Raw genomic sequence first — 22356 nt, 5'->3', positions numbered from 1 at the left:
TTTCTTTGAAGTCCTGTGTTCTAAGCTTAAAAATTCATCTCTTTCTTTGCATAATGTATTGGTTTAATAATCTTCAAGCAAAATTGACAATCCAAGAAAATGCCCTGTGACTTTAAGTATTTCCTGGGATATTAGGAATTGTACACGTGTGTGCATGAGTGTGCATATGCTGGGGGAAAGGAGGAGTAAGTCTTGATGGTACAATAGAGATGTCTCACCCAGACATTAATACATCAGAGTAGGTTTCACAGCATCCTTCTACAAAGCACAGAGCTCTTATTCAATGCAAAGATATTACCACTTACTTTTGGCCTATTGTATAGAGAACAGTCTCAAAGTAGAAACATAAATCATTTCTGGCAAAAGGATATTATAATAAACTACATAAGAGGAAAACTTGTATGTGATGAAAACTAGAATCCACAGTTACTTTTCAGCATTTGATCCATTGTGGTCCCTCGGGATATTATGTGAAGTAATTATTAAATCAGTTCCTCATTAGAGGTTCTTATTAATATTTAATTTGTGCACAAGGCACTTTTCATTTTCCCAAGTACTTTAGTATGTTTATCTAGCAATACCCAGGTACTGTTAGCATGGATCTGATGCTTTGGGGACTGTGAGCGTGCTACTTGTTTTGTGGCAGCACATATAACTTGCAGCTACAAGTTTCATAGCAGAACTGAGTGAGGGAGTCAGCCTCTTATTCCTTACCTGGTTTTTTTGTGGGGTGAGAAGAATCCATTGATATATTTCTACCAGTATCGGATGGCAGTGGGACTTGCTTGACCCCTGTGAGCAGAGATAATGACAGAATAAATAGATAGCTAAAATGCGATAAACATTCTTCACAGAAGCTTCATAGAATTGTCAGTGATAATGTGCTTTTTTTTTTTTTAAGAACAAGGATACGGGTGCTTTTGTGCCTAGACATTTTGATTGGCTTCTCCTGTCTGCATATAGAAAAAAATATCTAAAGCCCTATTGCATTCATTGGTTGTGATTTTTTTTCTCTGAAGATTTAGTGTTTGATTTTTTGATCGTGGCTTTTTATTAATTTTTTATGCTACCCACCCTGCCTGGGTGTTATTGTCTTGCCAGAAGGATTTCATCTACAGCGATTGACTATTTTTTGCCAATATTCATGTGTAAATTCTGTGGTTTTTAAAAATATTTTTCTCTAACTCCTCTACCCCAATAAAAACCCTTATAATTCCAACATGTTTGGGTTTGTACCTAATGAATTGACTTTAAAAATATTTTTTGAGAAGCCTTGGTTAGCAGGCTGGTTAGGCCACAGACTGGATTTGTACTCTTGAAATTTGTAAATTAGGCCTGGGCATGCCTTGAACTCCAAAATGCTGCTTGGAAGAAACTGATCTGAAAATTACCCTGCATGCTATTTTATCTCCCAAGTCTCTCAAACATAATCTGTTGGTTATTACTAAGTCATTCACCTAAATGCCCACGCTAGGATTTTGGGTAGCTATCCTAAGGATAGAGGGAACCAGTTTGCTTTCTGTCCTATATTTTAAAAATTATTATTCTTTTACATTATAAAATAGTCTTCCCTGACATGGCTGGCAGTCTCCATTAAGGAATAATAGGAACAGACATTTAGAATCTCAAGAGTGAGTATTATCTTAGATATAGTGGCTCATCTTGAACTTCCCAGGTGGTGCAGTGGTAAAGAACCTGCTCGCCAAAAAAAAAAAAAAAGAACCTGCTTGTCAGTGCAGGAGACACAAGAGACATGGGTTTGATCCCTGGGTCAGGAAGATCCCCTAGAGAAGGAAATGGCAACCCACTCCAGTATTCTTGCCTGGAAAATGCCATGGACAAGAGGAGCCCGGTGGGCTATATTCCATGGTGTTGCAAAGAGGTGGATATGACTGAGCATGCACGCACACAGGCACGTGTGCGCACACACACACAATGGCTCATCCTAAAAAATAAACCCATGCTCTGAAGACATGTGTGTGTGTGTATGCTCACTATAATATGTACTAAAAATAAGAATAAACATTGAATTAATATACTGGCTAGTGCATTAACAAGAATAAGCACAGTCACAGCCCTGTTTTGAGTACTGTTCCAGGACTCTGTAGGGACATCACACACTCAGCCTCGTGTAGTATGTAGGCAGAGATATTAAGTATACAACAGAAGCTTTGCTTGCCAAAAATTAGATGACATTTTCACATTAATTTATGAAATTATTAATCATGATTGTATTATAATGAAAATTCATCAGTCCAGGATTGAACCCAGGTCTCCCACATTGTAGGCAGAGTCTTTACCATCTGAGCTACCCAATAAACTCATTAATATATTACTAACATCATGTGAAGAGTTGACTCATTGGAAAAGTCTCTGATGCTGGGAGGGATTGGGGGCAGGAGGAGAAGGGGACAACAGAGGATGAGATGGCTGGATGGCATCACCGACTCTATGGACATGAGTTTGAGTGGACTCTGGGAGTTGGTGATGGACAGGGAGGCCTGGTGTGCTGTGATTCATGGGGTCGCACATGACTGGGCGACTGAACTGAACTGAACATTATTATTAACTATAATGATAATTATGATTAACATTAATTTATGAAACCTAATATTGCAATTCCACATCCTCTGCTGTTTGAATAGCAGATAATATATAAAATCATGGTGAATGTTTGTATGGAGCCAGGGACCAAATGCTGTTTATCTGTGGTAGGAATAAAATGTTTCTGCAGTCAATGACTATTTTGTGGCTCATCCCAGAGGCACTGTGAGAACAAAGAGCTCATGGGTCTTCTTCCTGTGCCCTAATCTGAGTGGTAATGGGAGTGGGAAATGACTCACTTGGGTGGTTACTCTGTCTGTGGCTTAGGGGAATGCAATTCATTTGTGTCACCAGGATAACCTGGTTTGCTGATATCTGAGGTAAAATCACATTATATCCTCTGGCACACTAGCAGGCTATGTGTACCTTCAGTAGACCCTTCTTCACAGTCTTTTTCCAAATCTTTCCACCCTTAGACAAACAAAGTATGTTGATCCAGTACTGAACAAGCACCTTAGATATTCAAGACCTGATTTGATCCATACATCCCTTCTGGGTGGGAGATACCACTGGTGTCTCACAGAGGAGGAAACCCAAGGCAAGGGGAGATTAAGTACTTGTCCAGGAACTCACAGTTAAAGTGGAGGCATTCACGCCCACATATGCCCAGCTCCCAAGCCCATTTCTTGAGCACTAACTGGGATAGTACAGGGTGCCTTTTTCTGTCATCATCTTCCCTCCAATAAAGAGAAGGCCCAAAGTGGCATAACTGGTGCTAAAGCCTAGACTTAAAACCTGACTTAACTGCAGTTTTGACCTTCCCCAGAAATGTAATCTCAATCAACCAGTCTGGAAATTTCCAGTCAGCCCCTGTGAGGTAATCTGTCACAGGAGCCCTCTTCATCCTCCAGAAGAAGAGGTGATCTACAATGGTAAAACCCATGTAAATCCCTTCTACCTCAAAAGGTATCCTGGCTTCAACATAGTATTTTCTTTGGTTAATAGTTCCCTTGCCCCACACTTGTTCCTGTACATGTGGTTGCAGCAGAGGAAGGGGAGGGTGGGCACACTGAGAAAGTAGGATTGACACGCATACACTACCATGTATGAAATAGACAGCTAATGGGGAGCTGCTGTATAGCACCGGGCGCTCAGCTCAGTGCTCTGCGACAACCTAGAAGGGTGGGATAGGGGGTGAGAGGGAGGTCCAAGAGGGAGGGGATATATATATAGACACACACACATGTACACTCACACATATGTACACACATATGCATACATGTACAAACATGTATACTTTGTTGCACAGTAGAAACGAACACAAATTGTAAAGCAACTGTCCTCTAATAAAAAAATAAAACTTCCATTTCGTACAAGTCTTTGGAGTGCCATTCTAGTCACTACATAGGATGCTGTGATTCATAAATTGCTGAACGCATGCTGTGATAAGTCACTTGAGTCGTGTCCAACTCTTTGCGACCCTATGGACTGTAACCCACCAGGCTCCTCTGTCCAGGGAATTCTCCAGGCAAGAATACCGGAGTGGGTTGCCTTGCCCTCCTTCAGGGGATCTTCCCCACCCAGGGATCGAACCCTGGTCTCTTACCATCTCTGGCACTGGCAGGCAGGTTCTTTACCACTAGCACCACCTGGGAAGCCCAATAAAGCCAGTTAAATCTTCAAATTTGCTTGGCTCAATTTTTTTTTTTTTAAATGCTTCTCTTTTGCCTCACAGTGACTCTAACTGACTTTAGCTCTCAGGTCCTACACTCTGTATTTCGGGTGTCTGAAGTGCCACCACTATGTGAGGGCTAAACAACCATGGCTGGCAAGCAGGTGCCAGGCAGTCATGCCACTGATATGTGGGAGTCAGAGAGAAATGCAAGGATGACATGGCTTTCCAACCACAAATGTGCAGATCCACCGAGTCACGGGCTGGTGAAACGGAGAACTGAGAGAGAACCTAAAACTCTGCAGGATTACTTTATGAATAAGAGAAAAACTAGAAACATACCTGGCCTCTTTTCTAATTAAGGGAGAAATCAGTCATTTTTTGGTCATTTTCTGTATAGGTAGGGATGGAAGCATCATACTATTATGATCCCTGTAGGTTAAGTACCCGTCAGCAGTGTCAGTTGCTAAACTGGAGTTTGTCCAGCCTTCAGAAACAAAGAAAAGCCAGCAGTGGATGAGAACGCTGGGAAGAGCCCTACCAAAGGCAGCTGTGGGACTCAGGGAAAAAGCATTGAACTGGGGACAAGAGATTGAAGTCCGGTTCTGGGCTTGGCTCCACCTGGCTGTGGTTTGCACGTCGGCCAGTAGCAGGTGAGCACAGGACCCGGAGGGCAGTGAACTTCTGTGGCCCTGAATTGAGGAGAGCCAATAAAGGCCAAAGCAAGCAGAGAGGCAATGGGAGGGCAAAGGAGGAAGCCAGTAAGAGATAGTGCAGAGAAAGAATCCTCAGGAACTGACATCTGATTAGCCAGTCTGGCTCAGGCTGCAATGTGAATTCTTTCCCTCTCATGCAGGATTAATCCACTATTATCTCAAGGGCAGCCCTGGCTCTGAAAGCACCAAGACTTGAACTTCAATGTAAGCCCCCAATTGTCATATGGAAATTCTCCAAAAATCTCTTGATTTACATAGTTCATCCCTTAGCAATTTATTGTCAGAAATGAAGTAATGATTTTGGTATTTTTAACCATGGTAACAGAAACTTTGCAAACAAACAGCACACTGGGAATTGATTTCTGAACGTATTTGAGACTGTTCCTCATGACCAAAAAGGAGTGGTGTTTATGGATGATTGGACTCCTCACCCACATCTCAAGATCTCAGCACCTGGCTGCAAGGTCAGGGGCAAACAGCCAGCAGACTGGAAGATTTAGCTGCAGCTCAGACAAACACATTCCTCACCTGGGAGGCATCTGGGTTCTGGTTGTCAAGCACACTCCATGTGGGTCCAGTGAAGTGTGGATTCCTCATTAGGAGAGAACGGAACAAAGAAAGGAGTCTGGGATTCAGGTATTAACATATCTGCCAAACCACATGTGCCAAGGGGATTTCCAAACTATACTTTGCTGGCACATGTGGGCCTTCAAGAAATGTTAGTTGAGTGAAAGAACAGTTGCACAACTCAGCAGCTTTCTTCTATGGTGAGAAAGGTGGAGGTTGTCTGGCAAAGGATGGGTGATTTTTTCTGTCAAAGGTCGGAGAGTAAATTTTTTCAGCTCTGTGGGCCATACTGTCTCTGTCACAACTATTCAGTTCTGCCACTGTATTGTGAGTTTCTACAAAACCTTGTTTACAAAAAAAGGCAGTGAACTGGATCTGGTCTGCGGGATTGTACTTTGTGGGCCTGCCTGGAGACTCAGTGGTAAAAGGCTTCCCTGGTGGTTCAGTAGTAAAGAATCTGCCTGCCAAGGCAGGAAACCCAAGAGATACCGGTTTGATTCCCAGGTCAGGAAGAGTCCCTGAAGAAGGAAGTGGCAACCCACTCCAGTATTCTTGCCTGGGAAATCCCATGGACAGAGGAGCCTGGCAGGTTACAGTCCATGGGGGTGCAAAGAGTCGGACATGACTTAGCACACACATTTGTACTTTGTGCAGTCCCCTGGTCTAGGCATGCTTTTGCATCTCAAGTTGGTTATAAGCATGTAGAACATATCAAGTAAGCTGAGAAGTATCTCTGAAAACCCTGAAAAAGTAGACTGCTGGAAAAATGACCTACCTAAACTTCATTCTCTGAAGGCTACTTTGTAACTTTAAGGTGGAGAAATATTATACATATACATGTGAAATGAACATAAAGCAGAGTAAATATCTATAATGATGTTATGAATTAAGAAACTTGGGTCAAGATAGTTTAAAGATTGCTGGGTGTTTATGGAGTCATTGCAAGATTTGTATAGAGACGTAAAGAATCAAAGGTCCATAGTTTTAAGGTCTCAGAATTCTTTCTCTTTTAGTTTTCCAGTGGACCAACAGTAAATATTTTTATGCCTAAGACTATGAAGAATATGTCCTATAAATCCTAAACACATCCTTTTATCAGCTGATTTTTTAAAATGTAAAATATATGTACTGAAAATTTCAGCAAGAAAAATTATAGTAAAATATATGTGAGGTGGATAAGAATCACATATTCTAGGCAAAATGTCAAAGTTGGATGAAAAATCAGTTAACACGGAAATGTTCTCATTAATACACAATTGAGGCTAGAAGTGAGTGTGAATGAGACAATAGAACTAGGTCAGAGAAGAAAAGAAATCTGATGTGAATATCTGCATTTCTATCAACAAGTCAGATCAAAATCACGCACAAAGTAAGGCAGACTCTTGTCTATAACCTGAAGAGAACAGATTTAAAAACTTCTTTTTCTCACCCGTTTCTTAAAACATTATTCCCCAGGCAAATAATTTGAAAGCTGTTAAAATTTCCTTTCATAATATATTATGTAATGTCATCTGTGATTTGTACTTCATTTACTTTCTTTCTGGTCTTACTGTATTGGCTTAACACTCTACTTCTATTTTCAATGGAAGGGGTAAAAGTAGGAATCCCTACTTATATTCTTGATGTTAGAAGAAAAACATTCAGACTGGAAACGAGATGTTAGCTGTAGGTTTTTCTCAGATGCCCTTTATCAGAGGGAAGAAAAATCCTTCTATTTCTAATTTTCTGAGAGTTTTCAACATGGATGGTTTTTGAATTTTGTCTCATGGCTGATTTTTTATTTATTGAGATGATCATATGGTTTTTTTCCCCTTTGTTCTGTTAATTGGTTCAGTTCAGTTGCGCAGTCATGTCTGACTCTTTGCAACCCCATGGACTGCAGCATGCTAGGCCTCCCTGTCTGTCACCAACTCCTGGAGTTTATTCAAACTCATGTCCATTGAGTTGGTGATGCCATACAACCATCTCATCCTCTGTCATCCCCTTCTGCCTTCAATCTTTCCCAGCATCACGGTCTTTACCAATGAGTCAGTTCTTCACATCAGGTGGCCAAAATATTGGAGTTTCAGCTTCAGCATCAGTCCTTCCAATGAATATTCAGGACTCATTTCTTTAAGATGGACTGGTTGGATCCCCTTGCTGTCCAAGGGACCCTCAAGAGTCTTCTCCAACACCACAGTTCAAAATCATCAATTCTCCGGCACTCAGCTGTCTTTATAGTCCAACTCTCACATCCATACATTACTACTGGAAAAAGCATAGCCTTGACTAGACGGACTTTTGTTGGCAAAGTAATGTCTCTGCTTTTTAATATGCTGTCTAGGTTGGTCATAACTTTTCTTCTGGGAGAAAGCATCTTGTAATTTCATGGTTGCAGTGAGCCCAAAAAATAAAAGTCTGTCACTGTTTCCATTGCTTCCCCATCTATTTGCCATGAAGTGATGGGACCAGATGCCATGATCTTAGTTTTCTGAATGTTGAGCTTTAAGCCAACTTTTTCACTCTCCTCTTTCACTTTCATCAAGAGGCTTTTTAGCTCCTCTTCACTTTCTGCCATAAGGGTGGGGTCATCTGCATATCTGAGGTTTTTGATATTTCTCCCGGTAATCTTGATTCCAGCTTGTGCTTCATCCAACCCAGCTTTTCTCATGATGTACTCTGCATATAAGTTAAATAAGCAGGGTGACAGTATACAGCCTTGACATACTCCTTTCCTGATTTGGAACCAGTCTGTTGTTCCATGTCCAGTTCTAACTGTTGCTTCCTGACCTGCATAAAGATTTCTCAGGAGGCAGGCCAGGCAGTCTGGTATTCCCATCTCTTTAAGAATTTTCCATGCTTTGTTGTGATCCACACAGTCAAAAGCTTTTGCATAGTCAGTAAAGCAGAAATAGATGTTTTTCTGGAGCTCTCTTGCTTTTTCAATGATCCAAGGGATGTTGGCAATTTGATCTCTAGTTCCTCTGCCTTTTCTAAATCCAGCTTGTACATCTGGAAGTTCACGGTTCACATAATGTTCAAGCCTGGCTTGGAGAATTTTGAGCATCGCTTTGTTAGTGTGTGAGATGAGTGCAATTGTGTGGTAGTTTAAGCATTCTTTGGCATTGCGTTTCTTTGGGATTGGAATAAAAACTGACCTTTTCCAGTCCTGTGGCCACTGCTGAGTTTTCCAAATTTGCTGGCATATTGAGTGCAACACTTTCACACCATCTTCTTTTAGGATTTGAAATAGCTCAACTGAAATCCCAGCACCTCCACTAGCTTTGCTCATAGTGATGCTTCCTAAGGCCCACTTGACTTCATATTCCAGGATGTCTGGCTCTAGGTGAGTGATCACACCATCATGGTTATCTGGGTCATGAAGATCTTTTTTGTACAGTTCTTCTGTGTATTCTTGCCACCTCTTCTTAATATCTTCTGCTTCTGTAGGTCCATAACACTTCTGTCCTTTATTGTGCCCATCTTTCCATGAAATGTTCCCTTGGTATTTCTAATTTTCTTGAAGAGATCTCTAGTCTTTTCCATTCCATTGTTTTCCTTTATTTCTTTGCACTGACCACTGAGGAAGGCTTTCTTATCTCTCCTTGCTATTCTTTGGAACTCTGCATTCAAATGAGTATATCTTTCCATTTCTCTTTTGCCTTTAGCTTCTCTTCTTTTCACAGCTATTTGACAGGCCTCCTCAGACAGCCATTTTGCCTTTCTGCATTTCTTTTTCTTGGGGATGTCTTGACCCCTGCTTCCTGTACAATGTCATGAACCTCCATCCATAGTTCTTCAGACACTCTGTCTATCAGAGCTAGTCCCTTGAATCTATTTCTCACTTCCGTTGTATAATTGTAAGGGATTGTATTTAGGTCATACCTGAATGGTCTAGTGGTTTTCTCCACTTTCTTCAGCTTAAGTCTGAATTTTGCAGTAAGGTGTTCATGATCCAAGCCACAGTCAGCACCTGGTCTTGTTTCTGCTGACTATATAGAGCTTCTCCTTCTTTGGCTGCAAAGAATATCATCAATCTGATTTTGGTGTTGACCATCTGCTGATGTCCATGTGCAGAGTCTTCTCCTGTGTTGTTGGAAGATGGTGTTTGCTAAGACCAGTGTATTCTCTTGGCAAAACTCTATTAGCCTTTGCCCTGTACTCCAAGGCCAAATTTGCCTGTTACTCCAGCTATTTCTTGACTTCCTACTTTTGCATTCCAGTCCCCTATAATGAAAAGGACATCTGTTTTTGGTGTTAGTTCTAGCAGGTCTTGTAGGTCTTCATAGAACCGTTCAGCTTCAGCTTCTTCAACATTACTGGTTGGGGCATAGACTTGGATTACTGTGATATTGTATGCTTTGCCTTGGAAACGAACAGAGATCATCTGTCATTTTTGAGATTGCATCCAAGTACTGCATTTTAAACTCTTGGTGGCTAGGATGGCTACTCCATTTCTTCTAAGGGATTCTTGCCCACAGTACTAGATATAATGATAATCTGAGTTAAATTCACCCATTCCAATCCATTTTAGTTTGCTGATTCCTAAAATTTTGATGCTCACTCTTGTCATCTCCTGTTTGACCACCTTCAATTTGCCTTGATTCATGGACCTAACATGAATTTAGGTCCTATGCAATATTGCTCTTTACCACATCAGACTTGGCTTCCATCACCAGTCACATCCACAGCTGGATGTTGGTTTTGCTTTGGCTCCGTCTCTTCCTTCTTTCTGGAGTTATTTCTCCACTGATCTCCAGTAGCATATTGGGCACCTACCAACCTGTGGAGTTCATCTTTCAGGTCCTGTCTTTTTGCCTTTTCTTACTGTTCTTAGGGTTCTCAAGGCAAGAATACTGAAGTGGAAATTACACCAATTTGTTTGAATGTTAAGACAAACATCCTTTCCTCAGGTAAATATCATTTGGTTGTTATATGACAAAGAGATGTCCCACCCATATCTCCAATCAAGGCTCTCCTCAGCTGCGGCTGACCCTGAAGGAGCTGACAATGGGATGCTGTCTGCTGACCTTACTCCTTGCAGGTGGTCAGCTTGTTCTTCCCTGAGGGGGATCCCAATAGAGAAACGTGAGAACACAGAACGTGTGCAGTACATTTTGATTGGGGATGTTAGTGGAGCAAGGAAAGGGAAACAGCAAGTTCAGCTTTATCTGTGCCCACCAACCTAGTTCTATCAACAACCAACAATTAAACTGAAGAAGTCCTGGTAAAAGGTCATCCTTTCAAAGCTAAGTTAGGTGAGTTATTACAAAGCTGACTTTATCTACACAAGAGGGCAACAGATGTCAATTTGTATCACAAGTAGCTCTGAAAAAAATTTTATGCTACTGATAAACTAGAGCATAATCATGCTCTGTTTTCTCCCCAAAAGACAATTAGCATTTTCCTGGTGAGAATCGCTGCTTGCTTATACTGAAGGTTAATGGTTTTCAAGTTCATCATAGCTGCTTGATCTTGCATTTACTCTGCTGACATAAATGCTTTCTTCTATTTTTACTTAGACAAACTCTGGGGAATTATTTTGAATATTCAGAAGGTGGTGTTGTTCACAGCCAGACTGTTTACATCAATCTGAGACACTATGTACTGCCTGGTCCCACTTGGGAAGACTGAAAGGAACAGCTGAGCACAAATAAATATTGGAACGCTTTTTTGCTTTTCATGAATCAGGAATTTATAGTATCTGTCTCATTAATTGAAGGAAAGTGAATTCCTAGAACTTCAGACATTGTAATAACCTAGTACAAAAACACATACTAAAAAAAAAAATCTAAATCATTTTTAGACTGAATATGTGTCTTCAGATAATATTCACATCTTTCTCATTAAGGAACAATTAATTATGGGTTGATTTTATATATATATATGCATTAAGCAAATTATAATGTTTGTATACACTTTTACATAAGCAGGCACAAGATCTGCACTATTTAAAAAATATTTCAAGGGAACAATGCAATCTCATATTAAGGCATTTAATAACTACCATTTATCCACTGAGTTGAGTGAACTTTTATCACTTATTTGTCCTAGTTATCTATATGATGTCCCGTAGATGAGACTGGGGCAGGACAATATCATTTAACCAAACTGAATGATTTGGAAACATTAATATGCTTGTAACCTTACTGCTACTTGCTATTCTCATTTAAAAAGCTTCCCTGGTGGCTCAGACGGTAAAGCATCTGCCTACAATGTGGGAGACCTGGGTTTGATCCCTGGGTCAGGAAGATTCCCTGGAGAAGGAAATGGAAACCCAGTCCAGTACTCTTGCCTAGAAAATCCCATGGACAGAGGAGCTTGGTGTCCATGGGGTCGCAGAGAGTCAGACATGACTGAGCGACTTCACTCTTCTTCTTGTGATTTTTTTTTTCTTTTTTCTTTTTCTTCTTCTTGTGATTTAAATATCATATTCCAGGTTTCTAACAGATGTGGATCTTTTAAAAATATTATAATGGCACTTATGAAATTATAAACTTGAAAAACAATTGATAATTGTCTCAAAGACCAAACCTATATATGAAAATTTGAAGTTTTCCCTAATTTTGAAATTAGGGGAAAAGCTATCTTGATATTTTAATTCATACTTAATCAGGATATTTTTAAGAATTATGACTATATATTGTAGTTTATTTAGTGGACCGGGCTGAGAAAAGTAGAAAACTATTTGTTAATGTTTACAAGCTCAACATTCAGAAAATGAAGATCATGGCATCTGGTCCCATCACTTCATGGGAAATAGATGGGGAAACAGTGGAAACAGTGTCAGACTTTATTTGGGGGGCTCCAAAATCACTGCAGATGGTGACTGCAGCCATGAAATTAAAAGATGCTTACTCCTTGGAAGAAAAGTTATGACCAACCTAGATAGCATATTCAAAAGCAAAAAAATTACTTTGCCGACTAAGGTCTGTCTAGTCAAGGCTATGGTTTTTCCTGTGGTCATGTATGGATGTGAGAGTTGGACTGTGAAGAAGGCTGAGTGCTGAAGAATTGATGCTTTTGAACTGTGGTGTTGGAGAAGACTCTTGAGAGTCCTTTGGACTGCAAGGAGATCCAACCAGTCCATTCTGAAGGAGATCAGCCCTGGGATTTCTTTGGAAGGAATGATGCTGAAGCTGAAACTCCAGTACTCTGGCCACCTCATGCGAAGAGTTGACTCATTGGAAAAGACTCTGATGCTGGGAGGGATTGGGGGCAGGAGGAGACGGGGATGACAGGGGATGAGATGGCTGGATGGCATCACTGACTCGATGGATGTGAGTCTGAGTGAACTCCGGGAGTTGGTGATGCACAGTGGGGCCTGGCGTGCTGTGATTCATGGGGTTGCAAAGAGTTGGACACGACTGAGTGACTGAACTGAACTGAACAGGGACTTTTGAAATTTTGATTTTGGAATGATTTACAATTTTCAGTTCTGTGAACTTCTAAAACTAGTTATACTAACTTCCAAAACTAGTAAAAAAGAAACTGAAATCTGAATTTAACAAAATTTTAAAAAATGAATGAAAACATTTGGAGTTTGATAGGATCAAAAGGAAATAAATTGGTGATCATTACCTGCTCCTATTCCATTCCCTCTGGGTGTCCCACTGGGTCTGGGTCTACTAGGTCTTATAGTTGTCTTATTCAGAACTATAATAAAGTGGGAAATAAACAGTTTAGACTTTTTTTTTTTTAGTTGAACATTTGCAGTCAAGGAAAATAAAGCTTCCCAGAGAACTGGAACCCATTTAACTAGCAACAAAAATGATGACTTACCAAAAACTAATGTTCACAATATAGAAATCACAATTTTGGCATGAAAATGATAGACTTGAATTTGAGACCTGAGTATATACTCTGAGGTGATCTGGTCTAAGTGGGAAATAGCTTGCTTCATTTATGAGCACTAGATACTTTTCAAAATGGGCTTCCCTAGTGACTCAGACAGTAAAGAATCTGCCTGCAATACAGGAGACCCGGGTTTGATCCCTGGGTTGGGAAGAACCCCTGGAGAAGGAAATGGCAAGCCACTCCAGTATTCTTGCCTGGAGAATCCCATGGACAGAGGCAAATGGTGACTGTAGTCCATGTGGTCGCAAAGAGTGGGACACAACTGAGTGACTAAACTTTCACTACTTTCACATTCCAAACTGGGACTGAAGAAGGATCAGGACTCCATATGCCCAAGGAAAACCCCGAACTTGGTGTGTACTTATTGTTAAGGCCTTAATTCCTAACACGTAAGTTGGTAGTCCTTTTGGAGGAGTCTCTAGGTACATACACATCCTTCCTCATAATGCTGGTGTAAGTCTCATTAGACACATGATATGACAAAACTTTTGAAATTTCTCTCCTGCTCTGTTGAGAGTCATAATATTACCAAAACATTGAAGTCATCTGTCTTAGTCTCCATTTAGCAGAGTATTTAAGGAAAAGCACTAAGAATATTGCAATTAAGAGAGTGAGCTCTGGAGCCAGACTGCCTGCCTTCGACTCCACTTCCTAGCCCTCCTTAAGCCTTAGCTTCCTCAGCCTAGCCTCACAGGAAACATGGTAAGTACCCACTCACTATTAGGCATACTGTTACTGTTTCCTTATTTTGTAGAAAGGTTTAATATAACCAATGACACATTAAGTTCTCAACAGTTATCATGATACAAAAGTCACATGTAGATGTTTTTTTTTTTTTTTAACAAAGATTTCTGCACCTGTTACCTTTAGGAGTTGCAGGATTACTCAAAAAACTGTTCGTTCCTCCATAAACCAAAAAATATATATGTATTTGATATTTCTTCCATGTGCCCAGAGAGATGTTCATCAGGAATGGTAGCTTATAAGCCATTTTGACACTTAGAACTTTAAGACTTCTTAGAATTACAGAGGAGAAACAGGACAGAAAACATCAGAATCTCTGGTCCAACTTGTATGTTAGACTAAGAGAGATTTACATGGATCTAATTAACCCCCAGGTTAACTTTCCCTAACAAGGTTCAGCGAGGGAAAGCCTAGATCTTTTGATGACTTTGGTCATTTTAAAGCATTTTCTGGGAACTCCCTGATGGTCAAGTGGTTAGGGCTCAGCACTTTCATTGCTGGGGCCTGGGTTCCATCCCTGGTTGGGAAACTAAGATCCTGCAAGACTGCAGAGTAGCCAAAAAATAAAAGTTTTTTTCCAGTTTAACTATCATTTTACTTTCGATGAATACAACCTGTAAAATATGTGTTTGCTTGTTTTTATATGAAGTGAAAGTCGCTCATCATGTCTGATTGTTTGCAACCCCATGGACTACAGACCATGGAATTCTCCAGGCCAGAATACTGGAGTGGGTAGCCTTTCCCTTCTCCAGGGGACCTTCCCAACCCAGGTAAAAATATTCTTGCAGAACAAGAGCCTTTCATACTGGAAGAGATCATCTTTCCTTAAAAGATAGCTTTGAAGCAAAATACATCATAGCCATTGCTAATGTTATCTCTATAATTGCCATGGAAAACTGAAGGAGGGAGAGAGAGTATGTGTGATTTAAGCAAAAATACTATTTTCAAAATGATTTTGTATTGTTAAATTTCCATAGTGGTCTCAATCTGCTTATTCTTAAAAAAATTTCAGTCAAGTCTTGTCCCTTCCATGGATTCATGATTACCTCTCCACTTACCCACAAGGATCCGAATTTTGCATGTAATTTATTTCAGTTTCAGGATATATAGCCGTCACTTGGTCATTTGGCTGTTTCAATACATTCATTTTTTGGTCATGCTGCACAGCATGGAGGATCCTAGTTCCCCGATCAGGTATCAAGTCTGCACCCCTTGCAGTGGAAGCTTGGAGTCCTAACCATTGGACCACCAGGGAACTCCTCAATACATTTTATATCTTCTTTTTTCAGTTAAGTGTTAGTCAGTCAGTCGTGTCTGACTCTTTGCAACCCCATGGACTGTAACCTGACAGGTTCCTCCATCCATGGGATTTTCCAGGCAAATTTACTGGAGCAGGTTGCCATTTCCTCCTCCAGGGGATCTTCCCGACCCAGGGATTGAATCCAGGTCTCCTACACTGCAGGCAGACTCTTTCCCGTCTGAACAACCAGGGAAGCATATCTTCCGAGGTATGTTGATTATTCATATCATCAGAAAGAGGAACAACTTACCAGGTCTGAGGTGTGGTTTGTCAGGTGTTCTGGGCCTCATAGTGGTAGTATACACTCTGTGTGGTGCTGAAACAGAGGAAACTCAGATTTAATAACCAACACTCCCAAGCCCCAAAATGGAGATTCAGTACTCTACAGACCAACAACTTATGCACTTTGCATGGAAGCATAAAAAAATTATTAAATCTGCAAGTATGTATTAGAGCCTTGATGCTAAAGGAAAATGCATGTTTAGTTGCTCAGTCATGTCCCATTCTTTGTGACCCCATGGACTACAGTCCGTCAGGCTCCTCTATTCATGGAATTCTCCAGGCAAATACTGGAGTGGGTAGCCATTTCCTTCTTCAGGAAATATTCCTGGCCCAGGGATGGAATCTGGGTCTCCTGCATTGCAGGCAGATTCTTTACTGTCTGAACCACCAGGAAAGCCTGGTAAAGGAAAATAAAGCAAGTGAAAATATTCATGACTGGAAATTAAAGATGCACATAGTCAAAGTAAGGTAAGGACTAGTCACCAGTTAGTCCATGTTTTCAAGGGCATTTATTTCACCACATGGTTGCTTAATATGGTAAACACAGAAGTCAATCATCTAACCCTCCATCCATCTATGTATCTGTCCATCAATCCATCCATCTATCTATTCATATTTCTCAACCAGAGAGTCATTGTGGAACAATATTTTGCTAAAGAAGACAAGTAATCATAATGGCAAAAAGAAAACTATTTTAGGTATGTAAGAAGAAAAGAGTAGAAACATGTGGTCTCTATCAAATTGTCTTACCTCATGAACCCTGGAGTGAATAAATACTCACTTAGTGCCATTCATTAAAGCTTTGTGGGTTAGTTACTCAGTCATGTCTGACTCTTTGCGACCCCATAGGCTGTATGAAGAGGCAAAAAGACAGGACACTGAAAGATGAACTCCACAGGTCAGTAGGTGCCCAATATGCTACTGGAGATCAGTGGAGAAATAACTCCAGAAAGAAGGAAGAGACGGAGCCAAAGCAACAACCACACTCAGTTGTGGATATGACTGGTGATGGAAGCCAAGTCTGATGTGATAAAGAGCAATATTGCATAGGACCTAAATTCATGTTAGGTCCATGAATCAAGGCAAATTGAAGGTGGTCAAACAGGAGATGACAAGAGTGAGCATCAAAATTTTAGGAATCAGCAAACTAAAATGGATTGGAATGGGTGAATTTAACTCAGATTATCATTATATCTAGTACTGTGGGCAAGAATCCCTTAGAAGAAATGGAGTAGCCATCCTAGTCACCAAGAGTCTGAAATGTAGTACTTGGATGCAATCTTAAAAACAATATAATGATCTCTGTTCGTTTCCAAGGCAAAGCATACAATATCACAGTAATCCAAGTCTATGCCCCAACCAGTAATGTTGAAGAAGCTGAAGTTGAACGGTTCTATGAAGACCTACAAGACCTGCTAGAACTAACACCAAAAACAGATGTCCTTTTCGTTATAGGGGACTGGAATGCAAAAGCAGGAAGTCAAGAAATAGCTGGAGTAACAGGCAAATTTGGCCTTGGAGTACAGAATGAAGCAGGGCAAAGGCTAATAGAGTTTTGCCAACAGGACGCACTGATCTTAGCAAACACCATCTTCCAACAACACAGGAGAAGACTCTGCACATGGACATCAGCAGACGGTCAATACTGAAATCAGACTGATGATATTCTTTGCAGCCAAAGATGGAGAAACTCTATACAGTCAGCAAAAACAAGAAAAGGAGCTGACTGAGGCTCAGATCATGAACTCCTTACTGTGAAATTCAGACTTAAATTGAAGAAAGTAGGGAAAACCACTAGACCATTCAGGTATGACCTAAATCCAATCCTTTATAATTATACAGTGGAAGTGAGAAATAGATTTTAGGGATTAGATCTGATAGAGTGCCTGAAGAACTGTGGATGGAGGTTCATGACATTGTATAGGAGGCAGTGATCAAAACCATCCCCAAGAAAAAGAAATGCAGAAAGGCAAAATGGTTGTCTGAGGAGGCCTTACAAATAGCTGAGAAAAGAAGAGAAGCTAAAGGCAAAGGAGAAAAGGAAACATATACCCATTTGAATGCAGAGTTCCAAAGAATAGCAAGGAGAGATAAGAAAGCCTTCCTCAGTGATCAATGCAAAGAAATAGAGGAAAAGGGTAGAATAGGAAAGACTAGAGATCTCTTCAAGAAAATTAGAGATACCAAGAGAACATTTCATGCAAACATGGGCACAATAAAGGACAGAAGTGTTATGGACCTACAGAAGCAGAAGATATTAAGAGGTGGCAAGAATACACAGAATAACTACAAAAAAAGAACTTCATGACTCAGATAACCACGATGGTGTGATTATTCACCTAGAGCCAGACATCCTGGAATGTGAAGTCAAGCGGGCCTTAGGAAGCATCACTATGAAGAAAGCTAGTGGAGGTGCTGGAATTTCAGTTGAGCTATTTCCAATCCTGAAAGATGATGCTGTGAAAATGCTGTGCTCAATATGCCAGCAAATGTGGAAAACTCAGCAGTGGCCACAGGACTGGAAAAGGTCAGTTTTTATTCCCATCTCAAAGAAAGGCAATGCCAAAGAATGCTCAAACTACTGCACAATTGCACTCATCTCACACACTAGCAAAGTAATACTCAAAATCCTCCAAGCCAGGATTCAATAGTACGTGAACCGTGAACTTCCAGATGTACAAGCTAGATTCAGAAAAGGCAGAGGAACCAGAGATCAAATTGCCAACATCTGTTGGATTATCAAAAAAGCAAGAGAGTTCCAGAAAAACATCTACTTCTGTTTTATGTGCTACACCAAAGCCTTTGATGGTGTGGATCACAATAAACTGTGGAAAATTCTGAAAGAGATGGGAATACCAGACCATCTGACCTGCCTCTTGAGAAATCTGTATGCAGGTCAGGAAGCAACATTTAGAACTGGACATGGAACAACACACTGGGTCCAAATCGGGAAAGGAGTTCGTCAAGGCTGTATATTGCCACCCTGCTTATTTAACCTATATGCAGAGTATATCATGAGAAATTCTGGGCTGGATGAAGCACAATCTAGAATCAAGATTGCTGGGAGAAATATCAATAACCTCAGATATGCAGATGACACCACCCTTATGGCAGAAAGTGAAGAAAGAACTAAAGAGCCTGTTGATGAAAGTGAAAGAGGAGAGTGAAAAAGTTGGCTTAAAACTCAACATTCAGAATACTAAGATCATGGCATCTGGTCCCATCACTTCATGGCAAATAGATGGGAAATCAAAGAAAACAGTGACAGACTTTATTTTGGGGGGCTCCAAAATCACTGCAGATGGTGACTGCAGCCATGAAATTAAAAGATGCTTGCTCCTTGAAAGGAAAACTATGACCAACCTAGATAGCATATTAAAAAGCTTTGCTAACTTTGCTAACAAATATCCGTCTAGTCAAAACTATAGTTTTTCCAGTAGTCATGTGTGGATGTGAGAGTTGGACTATAAAGAAAGCTGAATGCCAAAGAATTGATGCTTTTGAACTGAGGTGTTGGAGAAGTCTCTTGAGGGTCCCTTGGACAGCAAGGGGATCCATCCAGTCCATCCTAAAGGAAATCAGTCGTGAATATTCATTGGAAGGACTGATGCTCAAGGTGAAACTCCAATACTTTGGCCACCTGATGTGAAGAACTCACTCATTAGCAAAGACCCTGATGCTGGGAAAGGTTGAAGGTGGGAGGAGAAGGGGACGACAGAGGATGAGATGGTTGGATGGCATCACTGACTCGATGGACATGAGTTTGAGTAAGCTCCAGGAGCCGGTGATGGACAGGGAGGCCTACTGTGCTGCAGTGCACGGGGTGACAAAAAATCGGACACAACTGAGTAACTGAACTGAGACTACAGCCTCCAGGCCCCTCTGTCTAGGGAATTATCCAGGCAAGAATACTGGAGTGGGTTGCTACTTCCTTTTCCAGTAAAGCTTTAGGGATGAATGTAAATGACCTCTGGGTCCTGTTCATCAAAGCAGGGTGAGAAAGATCAAATATTCATAATTTGAAGGGACCAACATGCCACCTTGTTACTATCTGCTCCTGTTATCCAGGGCCTGACACAGTGAGAACCATTAATGATGACTAGTCAAACACTTTTAAAAAATGAGTAACCATTGTAAGCAGGGGAACTCATGAGAAATTCAGCTGAAATATTTTTGGTCCCTAAGCTTTTTTCCTTTCCTTTTTTTTTTTTTTTAAATAAAAACAAAGGTTATGTTTTTTATTTCCATTTCTAACAAAAACCAGTACTCTGTTAATGTGTGACTTTGTTCTCTTCTTTCTTTATATATTTAGCCACATAGCATGCACGATCTTAGTTCCTCAACCAGGGATTGAACACTAGTTCCCCTGCAGTGGGAGGGTAGAATCTTAACCACTGAACCACCAGGGAAGTTCCTCTATAAGTTTTTAAAGTGTGCATCCATCCTGGAATGTGTCTATCCTCATCTTCCCTCCTCTGCCTGCCTCAACACACCACATTGCCTCCTGCCACCAACTTTTTTGGTAATGCTTTAGCTAAGACTGGAAAAAATTTTTGTGCAAGCTTTGTAACTAGATTACACTGTGTCAGTGATTTTGTTCACATCTTGAGTGGGTATTTATGTAACCATAAATCAGCAAATGCCTTGCCTACCACATTAAAAAATACACCTGCAAAACATTATAATGTAGCTCATTTATAAACTTCCAGTGTGAAGACTGATGAACAGAATTTTGCCAAACTTCAGGCCAAAAATAGCAGACATGTTCTGAAATTCTCTGTAGGTTTAACATGGGACTTTCAACATGTAATAACTAGAGGGAACAGAGGAACTGATGTTATTTTAAAAAAAATCAGTTCTCACACACCCTAAAATATGTGGTGATGACTTGCAAATGTTTTCCTTCAATTTTCTTTGAGAGTGGTAGGGTTCCCTGTCAGTTGAACATACTTCAGCTGTCTTGTTAATTTCTTCAATGTTAGATTGTCTTTGCTTTAAGAAATATAAAGAATCATGGCTCTATTACTATCATTCTAGAATATATATAAATTTTAAAACTTTAGAAAAGAAACTTTGAGCAGAACACAGAATAATCAGTACTACATTCATTATTTCTAAGCCACAGGGTCAGAATTGGTTTTTTTCTTTTTTTTGTAGTCTTTACTTATATTTTGAAAGAACTTTTCATAAAGGAGTTGAAATATAACAAGTTTAGGCTGTGAATTACATACCTTATCACTAGATAATACAGGGCCTTGAGAAAACTGCTTGAGGGTTTCAATTTTAAATTAAAAATAAAAGACAAAGACACATTGTGAGGATGTAATATTGTAAATATCATCTCGACATAGGTTTTGGTGACTGATAATAAAACTAATTTTAAAAGATAGCTTCATATCTAAAGAGTTTTATAAAATTGTTTAAAAAGAATACTAAAAATTCTGACAAAAATAACATAAAAAATAAACAAACAGGGATTATAGGAGAAATACCTTTAAGGACCTTTGTTCTGCCCAGTACTGGGGGAGGGAAAGCAGGATACAAATTTCTCTGGGTGGCATAAAGGTCAGGGGGCTGAAATAAATAATCAAAATGCCCCCAGAGGGAATTCCCTGGTAGTCCAGTGGCTAGGATTTCGTGATCCCAGAGCAGGGGGTCCGGGTTCTATCCCTGGTCCAGGAACTAGATCCCACATGCTGCAACTAAGACCCAGTGCAGCCAAATAAAGTAAGGATTAAAAAAAAAAATGTCCCCAGGATGCCTCTGGGCATTGGATTTCTACCATGGGTTGAGATAAGAGGAGCAAAGGAGAGAAGCTTGAATATGTCAGGGTTTCAAATAGAGCTGCAGGAAATTGTCTCAGCAGACAAAGAAGCAAGAATGGCAGAGAGGGATGGTGCTGGAGAACCTACTAGCACATTCATGCTGTAGGTTTTAGGCATTTACTTTCTTTGGAGCACTGAGGCTTTACTGCTGAGGGCCTGGAGACCAAAAAGCACAATGGGTGGAGTGTGAAGATGAAGAGGAACAACTGCATTCTCACAGCACCTCTCAAGTTGCTGTGTGCCATCTTGTGTGTCTAACGCCTACTGTTGGAAGCACAACACGCTAAAACAATGCAGTGGGTCAACGTCCTCATCCACAACGCTCAGGCACGCATTTATGAGGGTTGGGTCGAAGGGTGATCTAGGACACAGAGGAGGGTGCTGTTACTAAAGCTTACCCTCTACCCTCAAGCAGGGTTACTGGCCTGGGTCATGTTGCAAATGCATTCCTGGTGAGCGCCCTTTAAAGGTCCTTGGCACAAGTCTAGAAAAGTGTGGATCCCAGAGCCACATAGGTTAGGTTAAGGATCCTCAGAACATAAGGAAATGATTAAAATGCAGTACGTTATATAAATATGTTAAGATAATTCATAGAATGGTATCAGATCTTGAAGATACATCCAATCAACTGTGAAATTAACCTATAAAGCCAAGTTCTAGAAGCAATTTGATAAAAATATTGATATTCCCATTAAAGTAAGAGGAAGCAAAAACAAGAAAAGAACATGCCTATTATCTTTTATTCTCAATTTTGAAATTTACAAGGCTCTAAAAGCTGAAATCTTTTTCTCATTTGGCAATACAACCTGAAGAATATTTATCCTGTTTATTGTCAATACATATTTTGCTGTAAAAAACATCAATATGTTT

At 40.3% G+C, this 22356-nt stretch overlaps 1 protein-coding gene across 23 annotated transcripts in view; it reads right to left on the bottom strand.

Annotated features, from left to right (window-relative positions):
* The window catches only part of LOC120852210 (ABI family member 3 binding protein), a 284742-nt gene that overhangs the window by 45242 nt on the left and 217144 nt on the right, over positions 1-22356 (bottom strand). For 19 of the 23 annotated variants that reach the window (XM_040225731.1, XM_040225643.1, XM_040225664.1 and 16 more), the window contains 3 exons: positions 15630-15695; positions 13060-13134; positions 715-792 (listed from right to left, as the gene is read on the bottom strand). In XM_040225731.1, the coding sequence (XP_040081665.1) occupies positions 715-792; positions 13060-13134; positions 15630-15695 (219 nt within the window). The remainder of the gene's footprint in view (positions 1-714; positions 793-13059; positions 13135-15629; positions 15696-22356) is intronic. The other 4 variants (XM_040225716.1, XM_040225702.1, XM_040225754.1 and 1 more) reach the window with 1 other exon arrangement.

The sequence above is a fragment of the Oryx dammah genome, unplaced genomic scaffold, assembly GCF_014754425.2.
Source record: "Oryx dammah isolate SB20612 unplaced genomic scaffold, SCBI_Odam_1.1 HiC_scaffold_2, whole genome shotgun sequence".
NCBI lineage: Eukaryota > Metazoa > Chordata > Mammalia > Artiodactyla > Bovidae > Oryx > Oryx dammah.
Note: the sequence above shows the minus strand (reverse complement) of the source record. Positions and strands in the feature narration are given on the sequence as shown.